This window comes from Rhinopithecus roxellana, chromosome 6, assembly GCF_007565055.1.
Source record: "Rhinopithecus roxellana isolate Shanxi Qingling chromosome 6, ASM756505v1, whole genome shotgun sequence".
NCBI lineage: Eukaryota > Metazoa > Chordata > Mammalia > Primates > Cercopithecidae > Rhinopithecus > Rhinopithecus roxellana.
In genome coordinates this window covers 108,129,044-108,147,841 of record NC_044554.1, presented here as the reverse complement: position 1 = coordinate 108,147,841, position 18,798 = coordinate 108,129,044, and the positions used below count along the sequence as shown (strand labels likewise).

The following is an 18,798-nucleotide window of genomic DNA, read 5'->3' as shown; positions in this document are numbered from 1 at the left end:
TTGTGGCACTATTCACAACAGCAAAGACTTGGAATCAACCCAGATGTCCATCAGTGACAGACTGGATTAAGAAAATGTGGCACATATACACCATGGAATACTATGCAGCCATAAAAAAGGATGAGTTTGTGTCCTTTGTAGGGACATGGATGCAGCTGGAAACCATCATTCTCAGCAAACTATCACAAGAACAGAAAACCAAACACCACATGTTATCACTCATAGGTGGGAACTGAACAATGAGATCACTTGGACTCGGGAAGGGGAACATCACACACCGGGGCCTATCATGGGGAGGGGGGAGGGGGGAGGGATTGCATTGGGAGTTATACCTGATGTAAATGACGAGTTGATGAGTGCTGATGAGTTGATGGGTGCAGCACACCAACATGGCACAAGTATACATATGTAACAAACCTGCACGTTATGCACATGTACCCTAGAACTTAAAGTATAATAATAATAAAAAAAAGAAAAAGAAAATAAAAGAACAAAATAGTGCACACAGATCTAAAACTTCATCTTCCACAAACAAAAAAAAAAAAGGGAAATTGAAGTATTAATTCAGAGTGATCTGCTGAGTCAGATGTGGTCAAATCAAGGCCCTGGTCATGGTCTTTGTTGCTCTTTGTGGACCTGTCCACAATGGCATTGGATCCTTAGATCCCCTGAGGCTGCTATGACTGGTTCTCGAAGAAGGTGATGTTTCCAATGTCTCCTTCCCTCACTACTCCCAGTATGGAAAGGAAGCTTCTTCTAACCTGAGGTTAATTGTCCAGTATAATTTGGAATCCTGTCCCCCACACCCCCAAGTCTGGCAAATGGAGACAACAGGATAGAGAACCAAACACATAACTGACATCCCCTTCTCCTGCCTGGGGAATCCTTATACTTAGTTCCAAAATATTTATTGTTGTGGAGTCAAGAAAGGAAGTGAAAAAACAGTATGCAATCTTGATGAACCTGCTAGTCTTAGAAGCTTCCTAGACTTCGTTTTAACCTTATCTTTGTTAAATCTTCATGCCAGCCAAGGAAACCTTTCCTCTGCTTTCTTGCCTGGCCTTGCCCAATATCACTGATACCCTCAACCATCCCTCTCCCTGCATCCTCTCCATTTAGCTGTCATTATCAGATTTCTTTAACCTTACATAGTGCAGTTCAAATTCTTTAATGTTCTCTAAATGCAAAAGATCATTACAAGGTAAATGTCCATAATATAAAAATTAATGATCTTTGCATTCCCACTCCACCAGAAAAGTAACAGTTGTTAACTGGTATATATCCTTCTATCTTTTTCTATGTTCATACAAATACATACAAGCATACATGAACATACGAAGACTTATTAAGTTATTCCTTCTACAATCTGCTTAACAATGCATTCTGTACATCTGTAAAAGTCAATATAAATAGAGCTACATCATTCTTTAAGTAGATAGAATTTATTCCATAGTACGGACATGCATAACTGATTCAACCATCTTTTGATTGATCAATCTTCAGGTTATTTCTGGTTTTACTGTTTCAAATGATGCTGTGCTAACTATTCTTGTACATCTATCTTTATGTATACTAATTTTTTTTTTATTTCCAGGGCATAGAGTCCTCAAACTATAGCTCTGACTCAGTCTCTGGGTTGTTAAAGTTCTTAATGATTCCTTAATTTATTTAATCCTCAAGCATTTTCGTAATCATAATAATAACAGCATAATTACTGAACATCTACCAAGTTTCAAGCATTTGTTAACAACTTTGTAAGCATTTCACTTAATTCTCAGAGCAATTCCTGACATACATGTGATTATTATCTCTGCTTTACAGAAGACAAAATTAAGATGCTGTAGTCAACAAAACAGTTATGATTTCTTCTGCCCTCATGGAGTTTGTAGGGAGACAACCAGTGAAATCACTTGATATGGTAATGACATTGCCATGAGGAAAGGAAACTGTGGGGCTCATTCCAAGTCCTGAGAGCCAGGATGGTCAGGGAGGACTCCCTGAGGAAGTGACTTTTAGCTCATGCAGATGGAGAAATAAAAGCAAACCTGGTACAGGGTGGGAGTGGGGAGAGGAAGAGTCAGTGCAGAGAGAATCGCAGGCTTGAGCCTCAGGAGTGGATGTGAGTGTAACTCAGGGGAAAACAGGAAGGCCAGCAGGGCCAAGGCATAGACAGCAGAGCACAGGGCAAGGAGTCAAGCCAATTGAGGGTTCTGAACTTTACCTTACGATCAGCAGGAAGTCACTGGAGCATGTTAAACAAGAGGGTTTCATTGTAGGAAACTTACTACATGCACATTCTTCTCTCTACTGACATCCCTGTTCCATGCAGCCCTCAAAGAAGAGACAGATTGTCACAGAGGAGGGAGCACTCAGGCTAGGAGACAAGAAAGCAAGTGTCGTCAGCTCTCTTGAGCCTCAGTTTCCTCATGTGTAGAGCATCTGTCCATAGGGTTGTCACGAGGGCTTCATTAATTCATGTCTGTGTCTAGAATTTAATGGGCATTCAGTAAATGATTTCCCTCTTATTTCTATGCTGCTTGGGCTTATTACTCTTCCCTCTGAACAGTCTCTCTCTGACCTGAACGTCCCCCAGGCTCAGCATGTGCCTGCTGTACACCCTCTGGGTCTTCCCCTTGCCGAATCCTCTGTGCTAGCATTCCCCTCACACTCAGCCGGGAGCGCTTTGTTTCTTATGCATCAGCCACTCCAGTTGAAGTGTAAGCACCTCTAAGGCAAAAGACTGCATTTTTGTATCTTCCTTAGTTACAAATACATTTTCCTTTCACATCAAAAGCTTAAATAAAATCTCACCCTGGTTGTAATGTGTGAGATGGATTGCGGGATAAAGCCCAAGAATACAAGAGGAGAAAATCATTACGTTAAAATAGTATAGGCAAGAAATGATGTAGGCTTGGACCAGGTGGTGGGAGTGGGATGGAGAGAAGCAGGTGGATTCTGGGTATATTGATCCCGCAAGACCTGATGATTTCTTGGCTCTCCAAGGAGAGCTACCAAAGCGCATGGTGAACATTACAGCCCTTTTCCGAAGTATGAAGGAGAAATCTTATAGATTTAAGAGAGAAAATCAAAAATGTGGACATGTTAAGTGTGAGAAAGTATAAGACAAGTGGAGATCCCCAGCAGCAATTGTGTAAAGGAGGAAGAACTTAGAGACAGATTTGGACTACAGTTACTACTCATTTGAAAACTGTTAGTAGTAGATGAATCTCAATGCCATAAAAGTGTGGGATCATCTGAGAAGAGAGTAAAAAGAATTGAGGAAGGCCAGAACCAAGCCCTGAGGATGTCCATTTTTAGAAGTCAGAGATAAGAGAAGGACTCAGCGATCTTTGGAATAGCCAGAAAAAGAGGGAAAAACAAACAAACAAACAAGGAGAGGGCAATTATATTGAAGTCAGGGGAAGGGAGAGTCTAACAAATCATTGTGTTGAATAATATGAGGGAACAAGTAAGATAAAGGCTTAAATTTGTCCATTAATTTGCTAATAAAGCCTAAAGTCCTCAGGCTGATACTTAAAGTACCCTACAATCTGATACCTCTTAATCCTGCAAATTATGTATAAACACCTTATTCAACAAAACCCATGTTCCATCACACAATACAATATTTCATTTATTTGTAGCCATATTCATCCCACTAGCTTCAGCAACATAGGAATCTTTCAAGATATTAACAAAATTCTTACTTGAAACCTGCTGCCTTCAGTTTTGAAGTTCACATGATAGGGTCCTCCGTTCATATTCACCAAACACTCAACCTTACAAAAGAGTTCCGACACCTGGGTGATCCGCTCATCCTTACTATCAGCCTTGTTGTTGAAAATGCAGTATCGGCCCTCATAGTCTTGAACCAACTGCTTGAGAGATTTGTTGTTTTCAATGAAATCTTGCAGCAAGTCATCCCCCAAATCATCCTTCCGGGTGAAGACAATAATGATGTGCCTCCTGGCTTCAGCTCCAAACACTTGTTGGATGCCCGTGACTGTTTCCTCATCCTCCCTTGTGAAATGGCCGATGGCAATTACCAAGAGCAGAGCATGGAGGCTGGGGGCAGAGAGCTCCAAGCAGCGTTGGATGTTGCGTTGCTTGTCTTCAGCGCAAGCTACTGAGGAGAAAAGGTCAGGGGTGTCAATGACCACAACCTTCCTTTCTCTCAGGACCTGACTCTCTCTCTGGCACATTTTGGTCACTATCTGATCACTGAACTTGGACTTGAACACATCCTTGCCCAGAATGGCATTTCCTGTGGCACTTTTTCCCGAGCGGCATTTCCCCAGGAGGAGGAGCCGCAATTCGGACATCTGGCAGCTCTGCTCTGACATGCTTTCCTGACACAGGCTCCCACTGGTTCTGTTGGGACAGAAAGCAACACATTAATGTTCAACTCCCACACAGAGTGGACAGGAGAACAGCAAGAAAAGACATTCTCTTTTTGACTCAAATTGCCGCCAATGAATTTGAGCTACTGAAGTGCTAGACCCAGACTAGATTAGAACAAGGAATGCTTTCCCAGGATCTTCCTGTTCCATCTCTGAGACAAACCTAGAGACGTCTTTTAGTTCCTTGAATTTTTTTTTACCATTGGGAACCACAAGGAGTCAGATATGTTAGAAACCATAGTAAATAAGCATGTTTCAAAGTTGAAGGAAATCTCATAATTAATAGTAATGGTCAGATGTTTAAAAAATACAGATCTCTGGGACCCAACCTAGACCTATTAAATCAGAATCTCAAAGGATGGAGCTTAGAAATCTGTATTCATCAAATGTCACAGTAATTCTAATGAGTAGCCAAGTTTGGGAAGCATTGCCCTATAAAATGCAACGAAGTAGAAATGTCTGGAGCATACAAGCAAATATAATGTATGGTATACATGGTACTTTGAAAGTAATATCACAGAAGACAAACTAGAAAACTTCGTTTGTGGGACTCATGATGCACCCAGTGCCTGGTGAAGTTAACAGAGAAGCATGATGTGGTGGGTATGACCATGGTCTTGAACTCTGACCTGGTTCACCTTCTGCTCTGCACCCATTAGCTGATCTGTAGAGGCCACTTAACCATTCTGAGACTCAGTGTCCTAATCCATAAGATAGAAGTGGTATCACCTACTTCAAGGATATTTTTATAAAACTCAAATGAGATGACACATGAGAAAGTACCTTGCAAGTTTCTACATATTACCTAAATGCAAAGTGGTACTATTTCAGTATATAGATAGTGCTGCTTAGATTTAATTTTCTCCCTGCAAAGGCTTCCACCTGCCAGGCAAGTCAAGTCCAAAACCTTTGAGCTAATGTGCCAAGCTCTTTCCGTCTGTTTCCAGCCCACAGATTCAGCTCTACTTGTAGCCACTCTCCTCAACGCACTGTATGCTCCAGTCAAGTGAACTATTCATCTGTATTTATGTATTCAGGCCCCACCTTGTTTGACATATGTTTTGAGCTGATTTGCTGTAACTGTTCAATCATCCTGCCTTGCACAATTTCTTCTGGATTGCCCAAGAGCCACTGACCTGAAATCAAGTGAGGCCTGGAAATGCATGGCAAAACTGCTGCTGCGAGGAAACAACTCCCCTCTACCATAATCACAGGTTTTCCCTTTAGGGCACATCAGCAATTAGCTGTGATTCCCACACAGGGTTACACCTGGGATCCTGTGTTCCTCTCCTTAAAAACTTAGTTTCCAAGACTGCAAACCTGGCCATGATGCCCTCCCTTGTGGGGGTTTACCTATGCAGATCTGCAAGAGAGTGACTCTCCCTATGAAACCTTCGTACAGCACCCTCCTGGATGGCCACCCCTGCAGGGTCCATGGTGAAGTCAGAAAGTTCTTCATGTTATTTCACACCCTTGGGCAGTGTCTCTGCCCCTTGATGGGTTCCTTCCTCTTCCCACCAAGCCTGCTCCAGCATCCTTTCTTCACTTGTATGAAAAGACTGAACAACAACAAAGAAAACACAGAGATGCAGCAAGCAGATAAGAAAAATGTGACATACATGAGGACAATGTTGTGGGAACCCAGGGAGGAGTCAGTCACTGGGGACAGATTGGTACCACTCCATAAAAACTGCTCCAGCAGAGGGCAAAGATCCCTTAGCGGCCAATTCACGATGTGCTTATACTCATTATCTGAGTGCTCTGCACCATAACTTCTTCATTCTTTGTATTTTTCTGATTATGAGGTTTGGTGTTTATTCTAAAAAATTTGGTATATTCTGAAAATTTTAAAGAAAAAAATCTGGCTCCATCTATGGCTCCATTATACATAAGTAGCGTTTGTTAAAATATGCATATAATTTCTTTTCTTTTTTTTTTCTGTTTTAGAGACAAGGTCTCTCTCTGTTGCCCAGGCTGTTGTGCAGTGGTGGGATCACAGCTCACTGTATCCTCAACCTTCTGGGTTCATGTCATCTCCTGCCTCAACCTCCAGATTATCTAGAACTACAGGCACATACCACCATGCCTAACTACTTTTTAAAAATATTTTGTAGAGATGGGGTCTCCCTATGTTGCCCAGGTGGGTCTCAAACTCCTGACCTCAAGCAATCCTCCAGCTTTGGCCTCACAAAGTGTTGGGATTACAGACATGAGCCACCATGTTCAGCCCATAATTTCCTCATACACACATATATTTGCATCATCTAGCAATAACTTCTCTTGTAAAATATATTTTCATTAAATAAGAATAACATATTCCTTAAAATAAGTTGGAAAATAAACAAAATGATGATTGAAAAGTGATCTGCCATCTGCAAAGAATCATATCAATTTGTAGTGTTTTTATTACATGTAAATGAGCATTTTAGGTTTTTTTCCATTGTATCATACTTATATATATGTGTTCATCTGAAGCTAATGTAAACTCTGTATGAGGAAAGTTTACCCTAGAAATTCTCTAAATATTGAAAATAACAAGTAGTAGTAAAATAATCTACTTTACCCTGCCTATCACTGCTGCCACCGACACCCATACACACTGCCCAGGGGCCCAGGTTCCAGTCAGCCCAGCCCACTACTGTCACCACCAGGGCCCATGCATGCCACTTAGGGGTCTAAGGGCTGGCCCACCACTGCTACTGGCACTGCCAATGCCACATACATCATCCAGGGGCCCAAGGACTGACCCACCAAATCTGCTGCTGTGGCCAACACACACCACCTGAGAGCCCCAATACTGGCCTACGTGGGTCCTCCACCTGCCACTATCAGTGTTTGTATATGCCACCCAGAGGACTGAGTACTGACCCACATAGCCCATAGCCACCAATACTGGTACCCATGTGCATCATCCACGGTCCAAGGATGAGCCCACTTGGTATCTCTGTCCCCAGGAAAACTTTACCATGGCCTTCACTAACAACCACAGGCTAAACCACTGAGGAACTTGCAGACATCACTGACATTGATTACAGTCAGAGAAATCATATGAAGACCACACTCCTGCACCTACCCAAAATCAAAGCCAAAGCAACCTACCCAATCAACACTAGAGATACATGTACAGAAAAAAGTCTTTCCCTATGAAAGCCAATGCATAAAATTGAAAGAAGCAACTGTTACACCAGATACACAGACTGCAAAAACTCAAGAAACATTAAAAAGCAAGGGAACATAATATCTCCAAAGGAACGCAGTAATTCTCTAGTAACAAGTCCCAAAAAAAAGAAAATCTTGGCATGCTTAAAGAGGTATTCAAAATAATGATCTTAAGGAATATCAACAATATAAAAGAGAACACAGATTGACAATACAAAGCAATCAGAAAAAAAAAATTCATGATCTGAATGAGAAATTCAATAAAGAGATAGATACTATTTTGAAAAAAAAAAAAAAAGAGAAGAACCAAATGGAAATCCTGGACCTGAATAATTCAATGAACAAAATATATAACCAAGAGCTTCAAAAAGAGACTAGATAAAGCAGAAGAAAGAATTTCTGAACTTTAAGGCAGGTCTTTTAAAATAATTCAGTCTGAAAAAAAAACTCTCTTAAGAATAAAGAAAGCCTATGTGACACATGGGACACCATAAAGTAAACAAATACTTGAATTTTGAGAGTTCCAGAAAGAGACAAGTTGGGAAAAGTCATAGAAAATCTATGTAATAAATAATAGCTGGAAACTTCCAAAGTACTGTGAGAGATATAGACATTCAGATACAGGAAACTCAAGATTCTCAAATAGATTCAATCCAACAACATCTTCTCTGAAGCATATTGTAGTCAAATTGTCAAAAGTCAAAGACAAAGAGAGAATTCTAAAAACAGCAAGAGAAAAGTGTCAAGTCACATTTAAGGGAATCTCCATCAGACTAACACCATGTTTTATTAGCAGAAACCTTGCAGGTCAGGAGAGAATGGGATGACACATTCAAAGTGCTGGAAAAAAAAATTTTTTTGGCCAAGAATACTATACCCAGCAACACTATCCTTCAGAAATAAGAGAGAAATAAAGCCTTTCCCATACAAGCCAAAACTAAGGTAATCTATTACCACTGGACCAACCCTATAAGAAATGCTTAATGGAGTCCTACTTCTGAAAGTGAAAGGACAGTATCTACCACCATGAAAATGCACAAAGTATAAAACTCATTGGTAGAGCAGATATACAAATGAGAACAAGAAAGGAATCAAATGTTATTACTATAGAAAACCACCAAATTTCAAGGATAAACAATAAGAGTAAAATAAAGGAACAATGTGTCAGGCCTCTGAGCCCAAGCTAAGCCATCATATCCCCTGTGACCTGCACATATACATCCAGATGGCCTGGAGTAACTGAAAATCCACAAAAGAAGTGAAAATAGCCTTAACTGATGACATTCCACCATTGTGATTTGTTTCTGCTCCATTATAACTGATCAATGTACTTTGTAATCTCCCCCACCCTTAAGAAGGTTCCTTATAGTCTCCCCCACCCTTAAGAAGGTTCTTTGTAATTCTCCCCACCCTTGAGAATGTACATTGTGAGATCCACCCCCGCCTGCAAAACATTGCTCCTAACTCCACTGCCTATCCCAAAACCTATAAGAACTAATGATAATCCCACCACCCTTTGCTGACTCCTTTTTCGGACTCAGTCTGCCTGCACTCAGGTGAAATAAACAGCTTTGTTGCTCACACAAAGCCTGTTGGTGGACTCTCTTCACATGGACGCGTGAGACATTTGGTGCTGAAGACCTGGGTCAGAGGGACTCCTTCAGGAGACCAGTCCCCTGTCCTCATCCTCACTCCGTGAAGAGATCCACCTACAACCTCAGGTCCTCAGACCAACCACCCAAGGAACATCTCACCAATTTCAAATCGGGTATGTGATCTTTTCACTCTCTTCTCCAGATCCTCTCGCTACCCTTCAATCTCCCTGTCCTTCCAATTCCAGTTCCTTTTCCTCTCTAGTAGAGACAAAGGAGACACATTCTATCCATGGACCCAAAACTCTGGCACCAGTCATGGACTCGGGAAGACAGTCTTCCTTTGGTGTTTAATCACTGCGGGTACACCTGCCTGATTATTCACCCACACTCCATGGGTGTCTGATCACCAAGGGGACACCTGCTTTGGTCATTCACCCACATTCCCTTGGTGGCAAGTCAATTGCGGGGATGCCTGCTTTGGCTCCTCACCCACATTGCAGCCCAGGGCTGCTCCCCACCCCCTTCTCCTTGTCGCTACTTTTCTCTTTAAACTTACCTCCTTCACTATGGACAACCTTCCGCCCTCCATTCCCCCTTCTTCTCCCTTAGCCTGTGTTCTCAAGAATTTAAAATCTCTTCAAGTCTCACCTGACCTAAAATCTAAGCATCTCATTTTCTTCTGCAACACTGCTTGACTCCAATACAAACTTGACAATGGTTCTAAATGGCCAAAAAATGGCACTTTTGATTTCTCCATCCTGTAAGACCTAGATAATTTTTGTCAAAAAATGGGCAAATGGTCTGAGGTGCCTGACATCCAGGCATTCTTTTACACATTAGTCCCTCCCTAGTCTCTGCTCCCAATGTGACTCGTCCCAAGTCTTTCGTCTTTCTCTCCTGTCTGTTCCTTCAGTCTCCACTCCAAGTTCTGAGTCCTTTGAATCCTTCTTTTCTATGGACTCATCTGACCTCTCCCCTTCTCCCCAGGCTGCTCCTTGCCAGGCTGAGCCAAGTCCCAATTCTTCCTCAGCCTCTGCTCCCCCACCCTATAATCCTTCTATCTCCTCCCCTCCTCACACCCAGTCTGGCTTACAGTTTCGTTCCGCAACTAGCCCTCCCCCACCTGCCCAACAATTTACTCTTAAAGAGGTGGCTGGAGCTAAAGGCATAGTCAAAGTTAATGCTCCTTTTTTCTTTATCCAACCTCTCCCAAATCAGTTAGCAAATAGGCTCTTTTTCATCAAATATAAAAACCCAGCCCAGTTCATTGCCCATTTGGCAACAACCCTTAGATATTTTACTGTCCTACACCCCAGAGGAAGGCTGTCTTATTCTCAATATGCATTTATTACCCAATCCACTCCTTACATTAGAAAAAGTTCCAAAAATTAGATTCCGGCCCTCAAACCCCACAACAGGACCTAATTAACCTTGCCTTCAAGGTGTATAATAATGGAGTAGAGGCAGCCAAGTAGCAATGTATTTCTGAGTTACAGCTACTTGCCTCCACTGTAAGACAACCCACAACCACGTCTCTAGCATACAAAAACTTGAAAACATCCAAGCCACAGCTCCCAGGGGCTCCTTCAAAACATTCTCATGGACCTTGCTTCACATGCCAAAAGCCTGGTCACTGGGCCTCAGAATACCCACAGCCTGGGATTCCTCCTAAGCCTTGCCTTGTCTGTGCAGGCCCCCACTGGAGGTCTGACTGTCCAACTCACATCGCCACTGCTCCTAAACCCCTGGAGCCCAAACCCAATGTTCCTTGGCTGACTCCTTCCCAAATCTCCTCAGCTTAGCAGCTGAAGACTGACTCTGCCTGATCACCTTGGAAGCCCCCTGGACCATCACAGACGCCAAGCTTCAGGTAACTCTTACAGCGGAGGGTAAGTTCATCCCCTTCTTAATCAATACGGGGGCTGCCCACTCCACATTACCTCTTTTCAAAGGCCTGTTTCCCTTGCCTCCATAACTGTTGTGGGTGTTGATGGCCAGGCTTCTAAACCTCTTAAAACTCCCAACTCTGGTGCCAACTTGGACAATACTCTTTTAAGCACTCATTTTTAGTTATCCTCACCTGCCCAGTTCCCTTATTAGGTTGAGGCATTTTAACTAAATTATCTGCTTCCCTGACTATTCCTAGGCTACAGCCACATCTCATTGCCACCCTTTTCCCCAGTTCAAAGCCTCCTTCGCATCTTCCTCTCCTATTCCCACATCTTAACCCACAAGTATAGGACACCTCTACTCCCTCCCTGGCAACTGATCACATGCCCATTACTATCTCAGTAAAACCTAATCACCCTTACCTGACTCAATGCCAATATCCCATCCCACAGCAGGCTTTAAAAGGATTAAAGCCTGTTATCACTCACCTGTTACAGCACGGTCTTTTAAAGCCTATAAACTCTTACAATTCCCCCATTTTACCTGTACAAAAACCAGACAAATCTTACAAGTTAGTTCAGGATCTGCACCTTATCAACCAAATTGTCTTGCCTATCCACCCCAAAGTGCCAAACCCATATACTTTCCTATCCTCAATACCTCCCTCCACAACCCCTCCACAACCCATTATTCTGTTCTGGATCTCAAACATACTTTCTTTACTATTCCTTTGCATCCTTCATCCCAGCCTCTCTTCTCTTTCACTTGGACTGACCCTGACACCCATCAGGCTCAGCAACTTACCTAGGCTGCACTGCAGCAAGGCTTTGTGGATAGCACCCATTACTTCAGTCAAGCCCAAATTTCTTCCCCTTCTGTTACCTATCTCAGCATAATTCTTCATGAAAACACATATGCTCTCCCTGCTGATCATGTCCAGCTAATCTCCCAAACCCCAAACCCTTCTACAAAATAATGACTCCTTTCCTTCCTAGGCATGGTTAGGTACTTCCGCCTTTGGATACCTAGTTTTACCATCCTGACTAAACCATTATGTAAACTCACAAAAGCAAACCTAGCTGACCCCATAAATCCTAAATCCTTTCCCCACTCCCCTTTCCATTCCTTAAAAAACAGCCCTAAAAGCTGCTCCCACACGAACTCTCCCTAACTCATCCCAACTTTTTCATTACACACAGCCAAAGTGCAGGGCTCTGTGGTCAAAATTCTTACACAAGAGTCAGGACCACACCCTATAGCCTTTCTGTCCAAACAACTTGACCTTACTGCTTTAGGCTGGCCTCCACCCCCCTGACTGTATCTCTCTAATCCACCTGGCATTCACTTGATTTCACCATATTTCCTTCTTTCCTGTTCCTCACCCTGATCATACTTGGTTTTATTGATGGCAGTTCCACCAGGCCTAATTGCCATTCACCAGCAAAGGCAGGCTATGCTATAGTATCTTGCACACCTATCATTGAGGCTACTGCTCTGCCCCCCACCCACTACCTCTCAGCAAGCCAAACTCATTGCCTTAACTCAAGCCCTCACTCTTGCAAAAGGACTACGCATCAATATTTATACTGACTGTAAATATGCCTTCCATATCCTGCACTACCATGCTGTTATATGGGCAGAAAGAGGTTTCCTCACTACACAAGGGTCCTCCATCATTAATGCCTCTTTAATAAAAACTCTTCTCAAGTCCACTTTACTTCCAAAGGAAGCTGTAGTCACTCACTGCAAGGGCCATCAAAAGGCATCAGATCCCATCACTCAGGGCAATGCTTATGCTGATAAGGTAGCTAAAGAAGCAGCTAGCGTTCCGTCTTTTATATGTAATTTATCGATTTGTAGAAATGATGTATATGTTCTAGTTACTAAACCTTTGTTGATTCTACACATTTCATAGATCTTTTCACAGTCTGTGGCCTATTTTTAGGTTTCTAAATATGTCTTTTGTCATACACACAAAAGCACTAAATTTTAATCTACTCTTATCAAGCCTTTGTTTCATAATTTAAGCATTGTTGCTGGGAACAGGCCCCAAGCCTAGCCATAAATAGGCCATGAGAAACTGGCCACAAACAAGATCTATGCAGCACTGTGAGATGCTCATGATGACTATGACGCACATGCTAGAGGTTGCTTGTTTACCAGAATGAGGGCAAGGAACACCTGGCCCACCCAGGGCAGAAAATCAAGGCATTCCTAAACCACAAACAATGGCATGAGCGATCTGTGCCTTAAGGACATGTTCCTGCTGCAGATAACAAGCCAGAGCCTGTCCCTTTGTTCTCCATAAAGAATACTTTTAGCTAATCTATAAACTGCAGAAACAACGGGCTTACTGTCAGTAAATAGGTGGGTGAGCCTCACTGTTTGAGGCTCTCAGCAGTGAAGGCTGCCAGCCCCCTGATCCCACTCTGCACTCTATTTCTGTGTCTGTGTCTTCATTCCTCTCCCACCACTGTGCCCCACTGGTACCTCCTCCACATACCCAGCACCCACCACTGCCACCCTAAGAGCTGTCTGTGCCTCTGTGCCCCACTGACACCCCCGCCCCATACCCATCACCCACCACTGCCACCCTAAGAGCCGTCCACCCCTCTGTGCCCCACTGGTACCCTCCCCATACCCAGCACCCACTACTGCCACCATAAGAGTTGCGACTCCTCTGTGCCTCAGCTGCACCCCTGCCCCATACCCAGCACCCACTACTGCCACCCTTCACATCTGCATTTACTTGCTTAATGCTTTTTAGTCTCCCACCACTAGAGGTGAGTTCCGTGAGAATAAGAACTTGCTCTGTTTTTCTCACCACCATATCTACAACATAGAGAAAGTATCTGATAAATACTTGTTTCCGAGTTGATGGTTATTGACTTGAAAAACAAGCAAAATGCAGCAGATACGCCAAAGACAGTGAAGAATGGGAAAGCCCTTTAGCTTTTTTCTGTGCAGCGATTTGGTGGTTCATACGTTTTCAAAAAATGGGGTCTGTGGCACTCAGGGGAGAGGCGGCACTGCAGGGAATGGCCCAGGGAGGTAGTGAAGGCAGTGGCACAGCTCACTTTCGAAAAGGGCAAGGCAAAGCCCATGAGGGCCTTGACAGAGGCCTCTCTCTGGAATCATCTGGATGGCTGCACGGCACAAGGCAGAGCCCACCACAGCCTCAAACACCTCAGAACCGCAGAACCGTCCACCAGGGAAAATATTTCTGGTGGGTTCAAACTTAATCAGCACCAGGGGTCTTCTAAGATCATCTTTCACCCAGATACACCCTATGGAGAGAAGCTTTCACGCTAATGCCCTATCTCCTGTCTCTCCTCAATTTTCTAAATAACACTGATTCTATCTGATATTATTTATTATTTTATAATTATTTGTTAATTTTATTTTTAAATTTCTAAATTTTCTCTGTACTACCCTTGGTACAAAGTTCCATAACGGCATATGCCAAAACTCCAAACACGCCTGTTTTGTTCTGTGTCCCCAGGCCCTAACATTGTGCCTGGCATGTAGCATATGCTCAATACGTGGTGTTAAATGAATGAATGATCACAGGAGAGACAGAAATGTGAAGAAAAGAAGAAAAACGGTTTTTAGAACTGAGAGGGAGGCCGAGCACAGTGTCTCACTCCTGTAATCCCAACACTTTTGGAGGCCAAGGCGGGCAGATCCCTTGAGATCAGGAATTTGAGACCAGCCTAGTCAACATGATGAAACGCCATCTTTATTAAAAGTACAAAAATTAGTCAGGCATGGTGGTGGGTGCCTGTAGTTCCAGCTACTCAGGAGGCTGAAGCAGGAGAATTGCTTGAATTCTGGAAGGTGGAGGTTGCAGTGAGCCGAGATCACACCACTGCACTCCACCCTGAGCGACAGAGCGAGACTCCGTCTCGATGCAAAAAAAAAGAACTGAGAAGCAGATGAAAAAGATGTTACTTTGAATAGTAAAAGGGAAGTGACTTAAATTGTGTGTGTGTGTATATATATATATATGCAAGTGAAGTGAGATGTCTCTGCAAATTAATTTAAGAAAAAAACACACTAGTGAGTAAACAGCAAGCTGAAGGAAGCAGAGGCCTCCCACAGGCCTGAAGAAGAAAGAAATTTCTTTCCCAATTAGACGACACAGCCTTGCATGGTTCCCCAGCAGAGTATGACCAAACCGATGAGTCTTTGCTGGACTCCTGCCTGCAGCTCCACATGATGTCAGGACCTACACACCCACCCACACACACACACACATGCACGCACACATGCACACTCCTACCACACATACAGCTTCCCAGTCGGTAGCACTTCACCCCAGCATGTAGAAAGTGCACTTAAGGACAAAAAGAAACCCAAACTCACCCTCCCTCGCGCTCTGCCAGCCCACGTTTCCCTCTGCTCAATCTCCCAGGCCACTCTGGAGGCCCCAGCTGAGCAACTGAGAGAAAAAGAGAGCGTTCTTCCTGTAATTCACTGAAGACTGTAAAGGCAGCCTCCGCCTCCTCAGGAAACAGCCCAAGGCAAACGTGGACTCAGGCATCTGAGCACAGCATCCGGCCATGCGAGGATTCATCCCACATCTAGTCGCAGTTCCCACTTACAGAGCAGGGTGGTCGGAGATGCCTCCAGAGCCCAGCCTGGGGGAGACCTTAGGCCCAGCTCAGCAGGGCAACCATCAAGAGGAAGGGAAGGGGTTAACTGCTGAGGGCCAGGTTGGCTGAAATGTAGATGAAATCAGAAATACTGTTTTTGGTAAGGTATTGACCCCTCCAATGCCCAGGTCACAGAATCCTAACTGCAAGGGGCAGGAAATACCAGAAAAGTAGACATGGAAAAATCAGCAACCCCCCACCCCCTGCTTTAGGAGCTCTGCTGGCTTCCTCCTGGGGGCTGCTCTGCAGCACCATCTAGCTTCATGGGGCTTCTGACAGGCTCCTTCCGCCTGCTTCTTCCTCCCTTCTGCCAGCCTCAGCCCTCCTCCTCTTCAGGGCTCACACCCACTCCCCAACACGACTTCTCTCAGGACAGCCACTCTCACAGTTGTCTGGGAATGTGCCTCTGTCCCCATCCTGCCGAATCTGTTCCCCACCAGGCTAGGGAGACACGCTTTGGACCAGGAGGAAAGCTTTCCAGGGTCCCTGCGATCCAGCCCCACAAGCAGCCTCTTCTCCCATGGCTGAACAGGCGACCTTCCCGGTGCCAAGCCCATCCTCCCCCACTGCACCAGCGCACACACATCTACACACGTGTGCACACGTCACACATGCACTGCAGTCCTGTCCCATGGTGTCCCAGTCTCCAGGCTCTGCAATCCACATGGCTCCATCCCTCCATCTCTCACCTGGGTGGAAGCAGCTGCTGGTCCCCCAGGGCACAGGATGTGAGGAGGGCGAGGAGGGTGAGGGGAGAACACCGGAGAGCGACCCTCTTCCCAGGCCCTGGTCCTCCTGGCAGGAGGGTTTCAGGTGTTTCTGCAAAGGAAGAGATTTCTAGAAACAGCCTTCACAATCACAGAAGCATAAATGCAGTTGGAGAGGAAGTTCCGTGTGCAGGCCACAGGCTCAGCATGTCAAGAGCCATCGGGTCTCAGGGAGGAGCCAGCATCGGGGACACACGCACCTTCCCTGGGTGCTGAGTGCCTTGTGGAGTCACAACACAGCAGAAACTGAGGAGCCCGGCCTCTCCCGCAGCTGTAGACTGAGAGGAGGGAGGAGAAATGACAGCAGAGACTTGGCCAGGGGCTGGGGCACCAGGATGGGTGCCAGGCTGAGCTTCAGAAGGGCTGCAAGAACAGGGGCTTGGATAGGGCAGGAGAAGGATGTCAAGCCGGTTCCTGTTCCTGAGAGGACAGAGATTGTGGCTCCGCTACAGGCTCCGAGAGCAAAGCCAGCTCCTGGCCTCTGTGTGCTCTGAAGTGGCCTTTAGGACTTCCTCTAACAAGTCCTTCCTCGCTTCCCTTGCCTTCCCTAAAACCCACAACCCAGGGAACTCCGAGCCTGACAGACCAGTGCTGCTTCTCAGGGAATGACTGCTTTTCCCCAGCTTGCAAAACATGTGAAATGCTATGCTTCGTTGCTTTCAAATATTTCACAAAATGAAACCCCTTTTGTGAGAGAACATAGTGTCCCAAATCCCTGGTCTCTACTTCATAAGGAAGTCAAACACGGAGGAAGACTTCTTTAAAAACCTTTACTGGGGTAAAAATGATGTAACATTAAATGTACCATCTTAACCATCTTAACCATGGTAGAAAGTACATTCACATTGTTGTGTGCCAGATCTGCAGGACTTTTCATCCTGCAGCACCCAGACTCTCCCCATTACACCCCAACTCCCCTCCCCAAACCCCAGCCCAGGTAACCACCATTCTACTTTCCATTTCTATGATTTTTTTTTTTTTTTTTTTTTTTTGAGACAGAGTCTTGCTCTGTTCCCCACGCTGGAGAGCAATGGTGAGATCTCGGCTCACTACAACCTCCACCTCCCAAGTTCAAGCTATTCTCCTGCCTCAGCCTCCCGAGTAGCTGGGATTAGGCATCCGCCACCATACACGGCTAATATTTATATTTTTAGTAGAAATGGGGTTTTGCCATGTTGGCCAGGCTGGTCTTGAACTCCTAACCTCAAGTGATCCACCTGCCTCGGCCTCCCAAAGTGCTGGGATTACAGGTGTGAGCCACCACCTGTAACAGCCCGGCCTGTTTCTATGATTTTTGGCAACATCAGATACTCATGTGAGTGGAGTCCCACAATGTCTGTCCTTCTGAGACTGAGCAGAATGCCCTCGAGGTTCGTCCAAGTGAGTGCGGAAACCTCTGCACTCTGCACAGCAGGGCTGTCTTCACGGAATGCAGAGGCTGGGGTCTCGAGGGACTGGAGCTCACTGCAGTTTTCCAAATGTCTGAGGTGGTGCTGAGCTTTCCAAAGGGACCCCACAGAAGGAGGAGCAGTGGGGGTGGCTGAAGTAGAGGGGCATGCTTCAAATATGAAGTCTCTACAGTAGTCAAAACCACAGGCTTTGGGGTGCTGCTGTCAGCCTATCACATCACGAGGGGTCCACCCTCTCTGTGGACTGGTCTTCATGCGCCAGCCTTGAGGGCTGCTCTACCTTGTTATGAACCTGAAGGAAACCCTGGTTATGCCGGGATGGCCCAAGAAGAGGTTTGGGGACACACAGGACACATCTTGATGGGGAAAACTAACAAAGCCCCTCCTCCCATGTCCCACTCCACCTGCCTGCTCATTAAAAGAACCCCCACCCTTCCTTTGCAGTAGGTCAATGCACATAAAACCAACTCATTAAAATGGTAAGACAAAAACCCTAAGCCAGGTACTGCAGTTCATGCCCGCTGCGGTACTAACAGGCTCAGCAAGAAACTGTTTCCCTAAAATAGAGAAGAAAAGGCTCACTCATTCTTAAATGAAATATTAAGCATCCAGGGATTGCTCTGAGTAAGACTGAAGCTGCAAATAACTCCTCAAAGATTCAGGAAGTCGATTATTTGCTGAGTTGACCATTTTGCAACATGATCTTTCAACAAATCAGCTCTTAAGAGAATTGATTTCCGTGCAGAAAGAAGGTTGCCGGGTTCTGGTTTGGCGCCGATCTGAGGAAGGATGAGGGCTCCCTGCCCTCTAGTGGCTTTGTGGTTACTGACAAGTGCAGCTAAACGCTCCCCAGAGGGCTGAGAGCCCCGACTCAGCAGGCAGGTGAAACAGTGGGGAGAAGGACTGGACTTCCGGAAATCGAA

General features: G+C 44.9%; 1 protein-coding gene across 3 annotated transcripts in view; it reads right to left on the bottom strand.

The window, feature by feature from the left end:
- Positions 1-16,930, bottom strand: part of GIMAP8 (GTPase, IMAP family member 8) — a 30,796-nt gene extending 13,866 nt beyond the window's left edge. Inside the window, exons 1-3 of one of the 3 annotated variants that reach the window (XM_030931902.1) lie at positions 16,389-16,929; positions 15,410-15,485; positions 3,708-4,371 (exon numbers count right to left, since the gene is read on the bottom strand). In XM_030931902.1, coding sequence (XP_030787762.1) covers positions 3,708-4,343 — 636 coding nt within the window. In that variant the 5' untranslated portion in view covers positions 4,344-4,371; positions 15,410-15,485; positions 16,389-16,929. Of the gene's footprint in view, positions 1-3,707; positions 4,372-15,409; positions 16,353-16,388 lie in introns of those variants that run through there. The other 2 variants (XM_030931901.1, XM_010379728.2) reach the window with 2 other exon arrangements.
- Between the last annotated feature and the right edge of the window lie 1,868 nt (positions 16,931-18,798).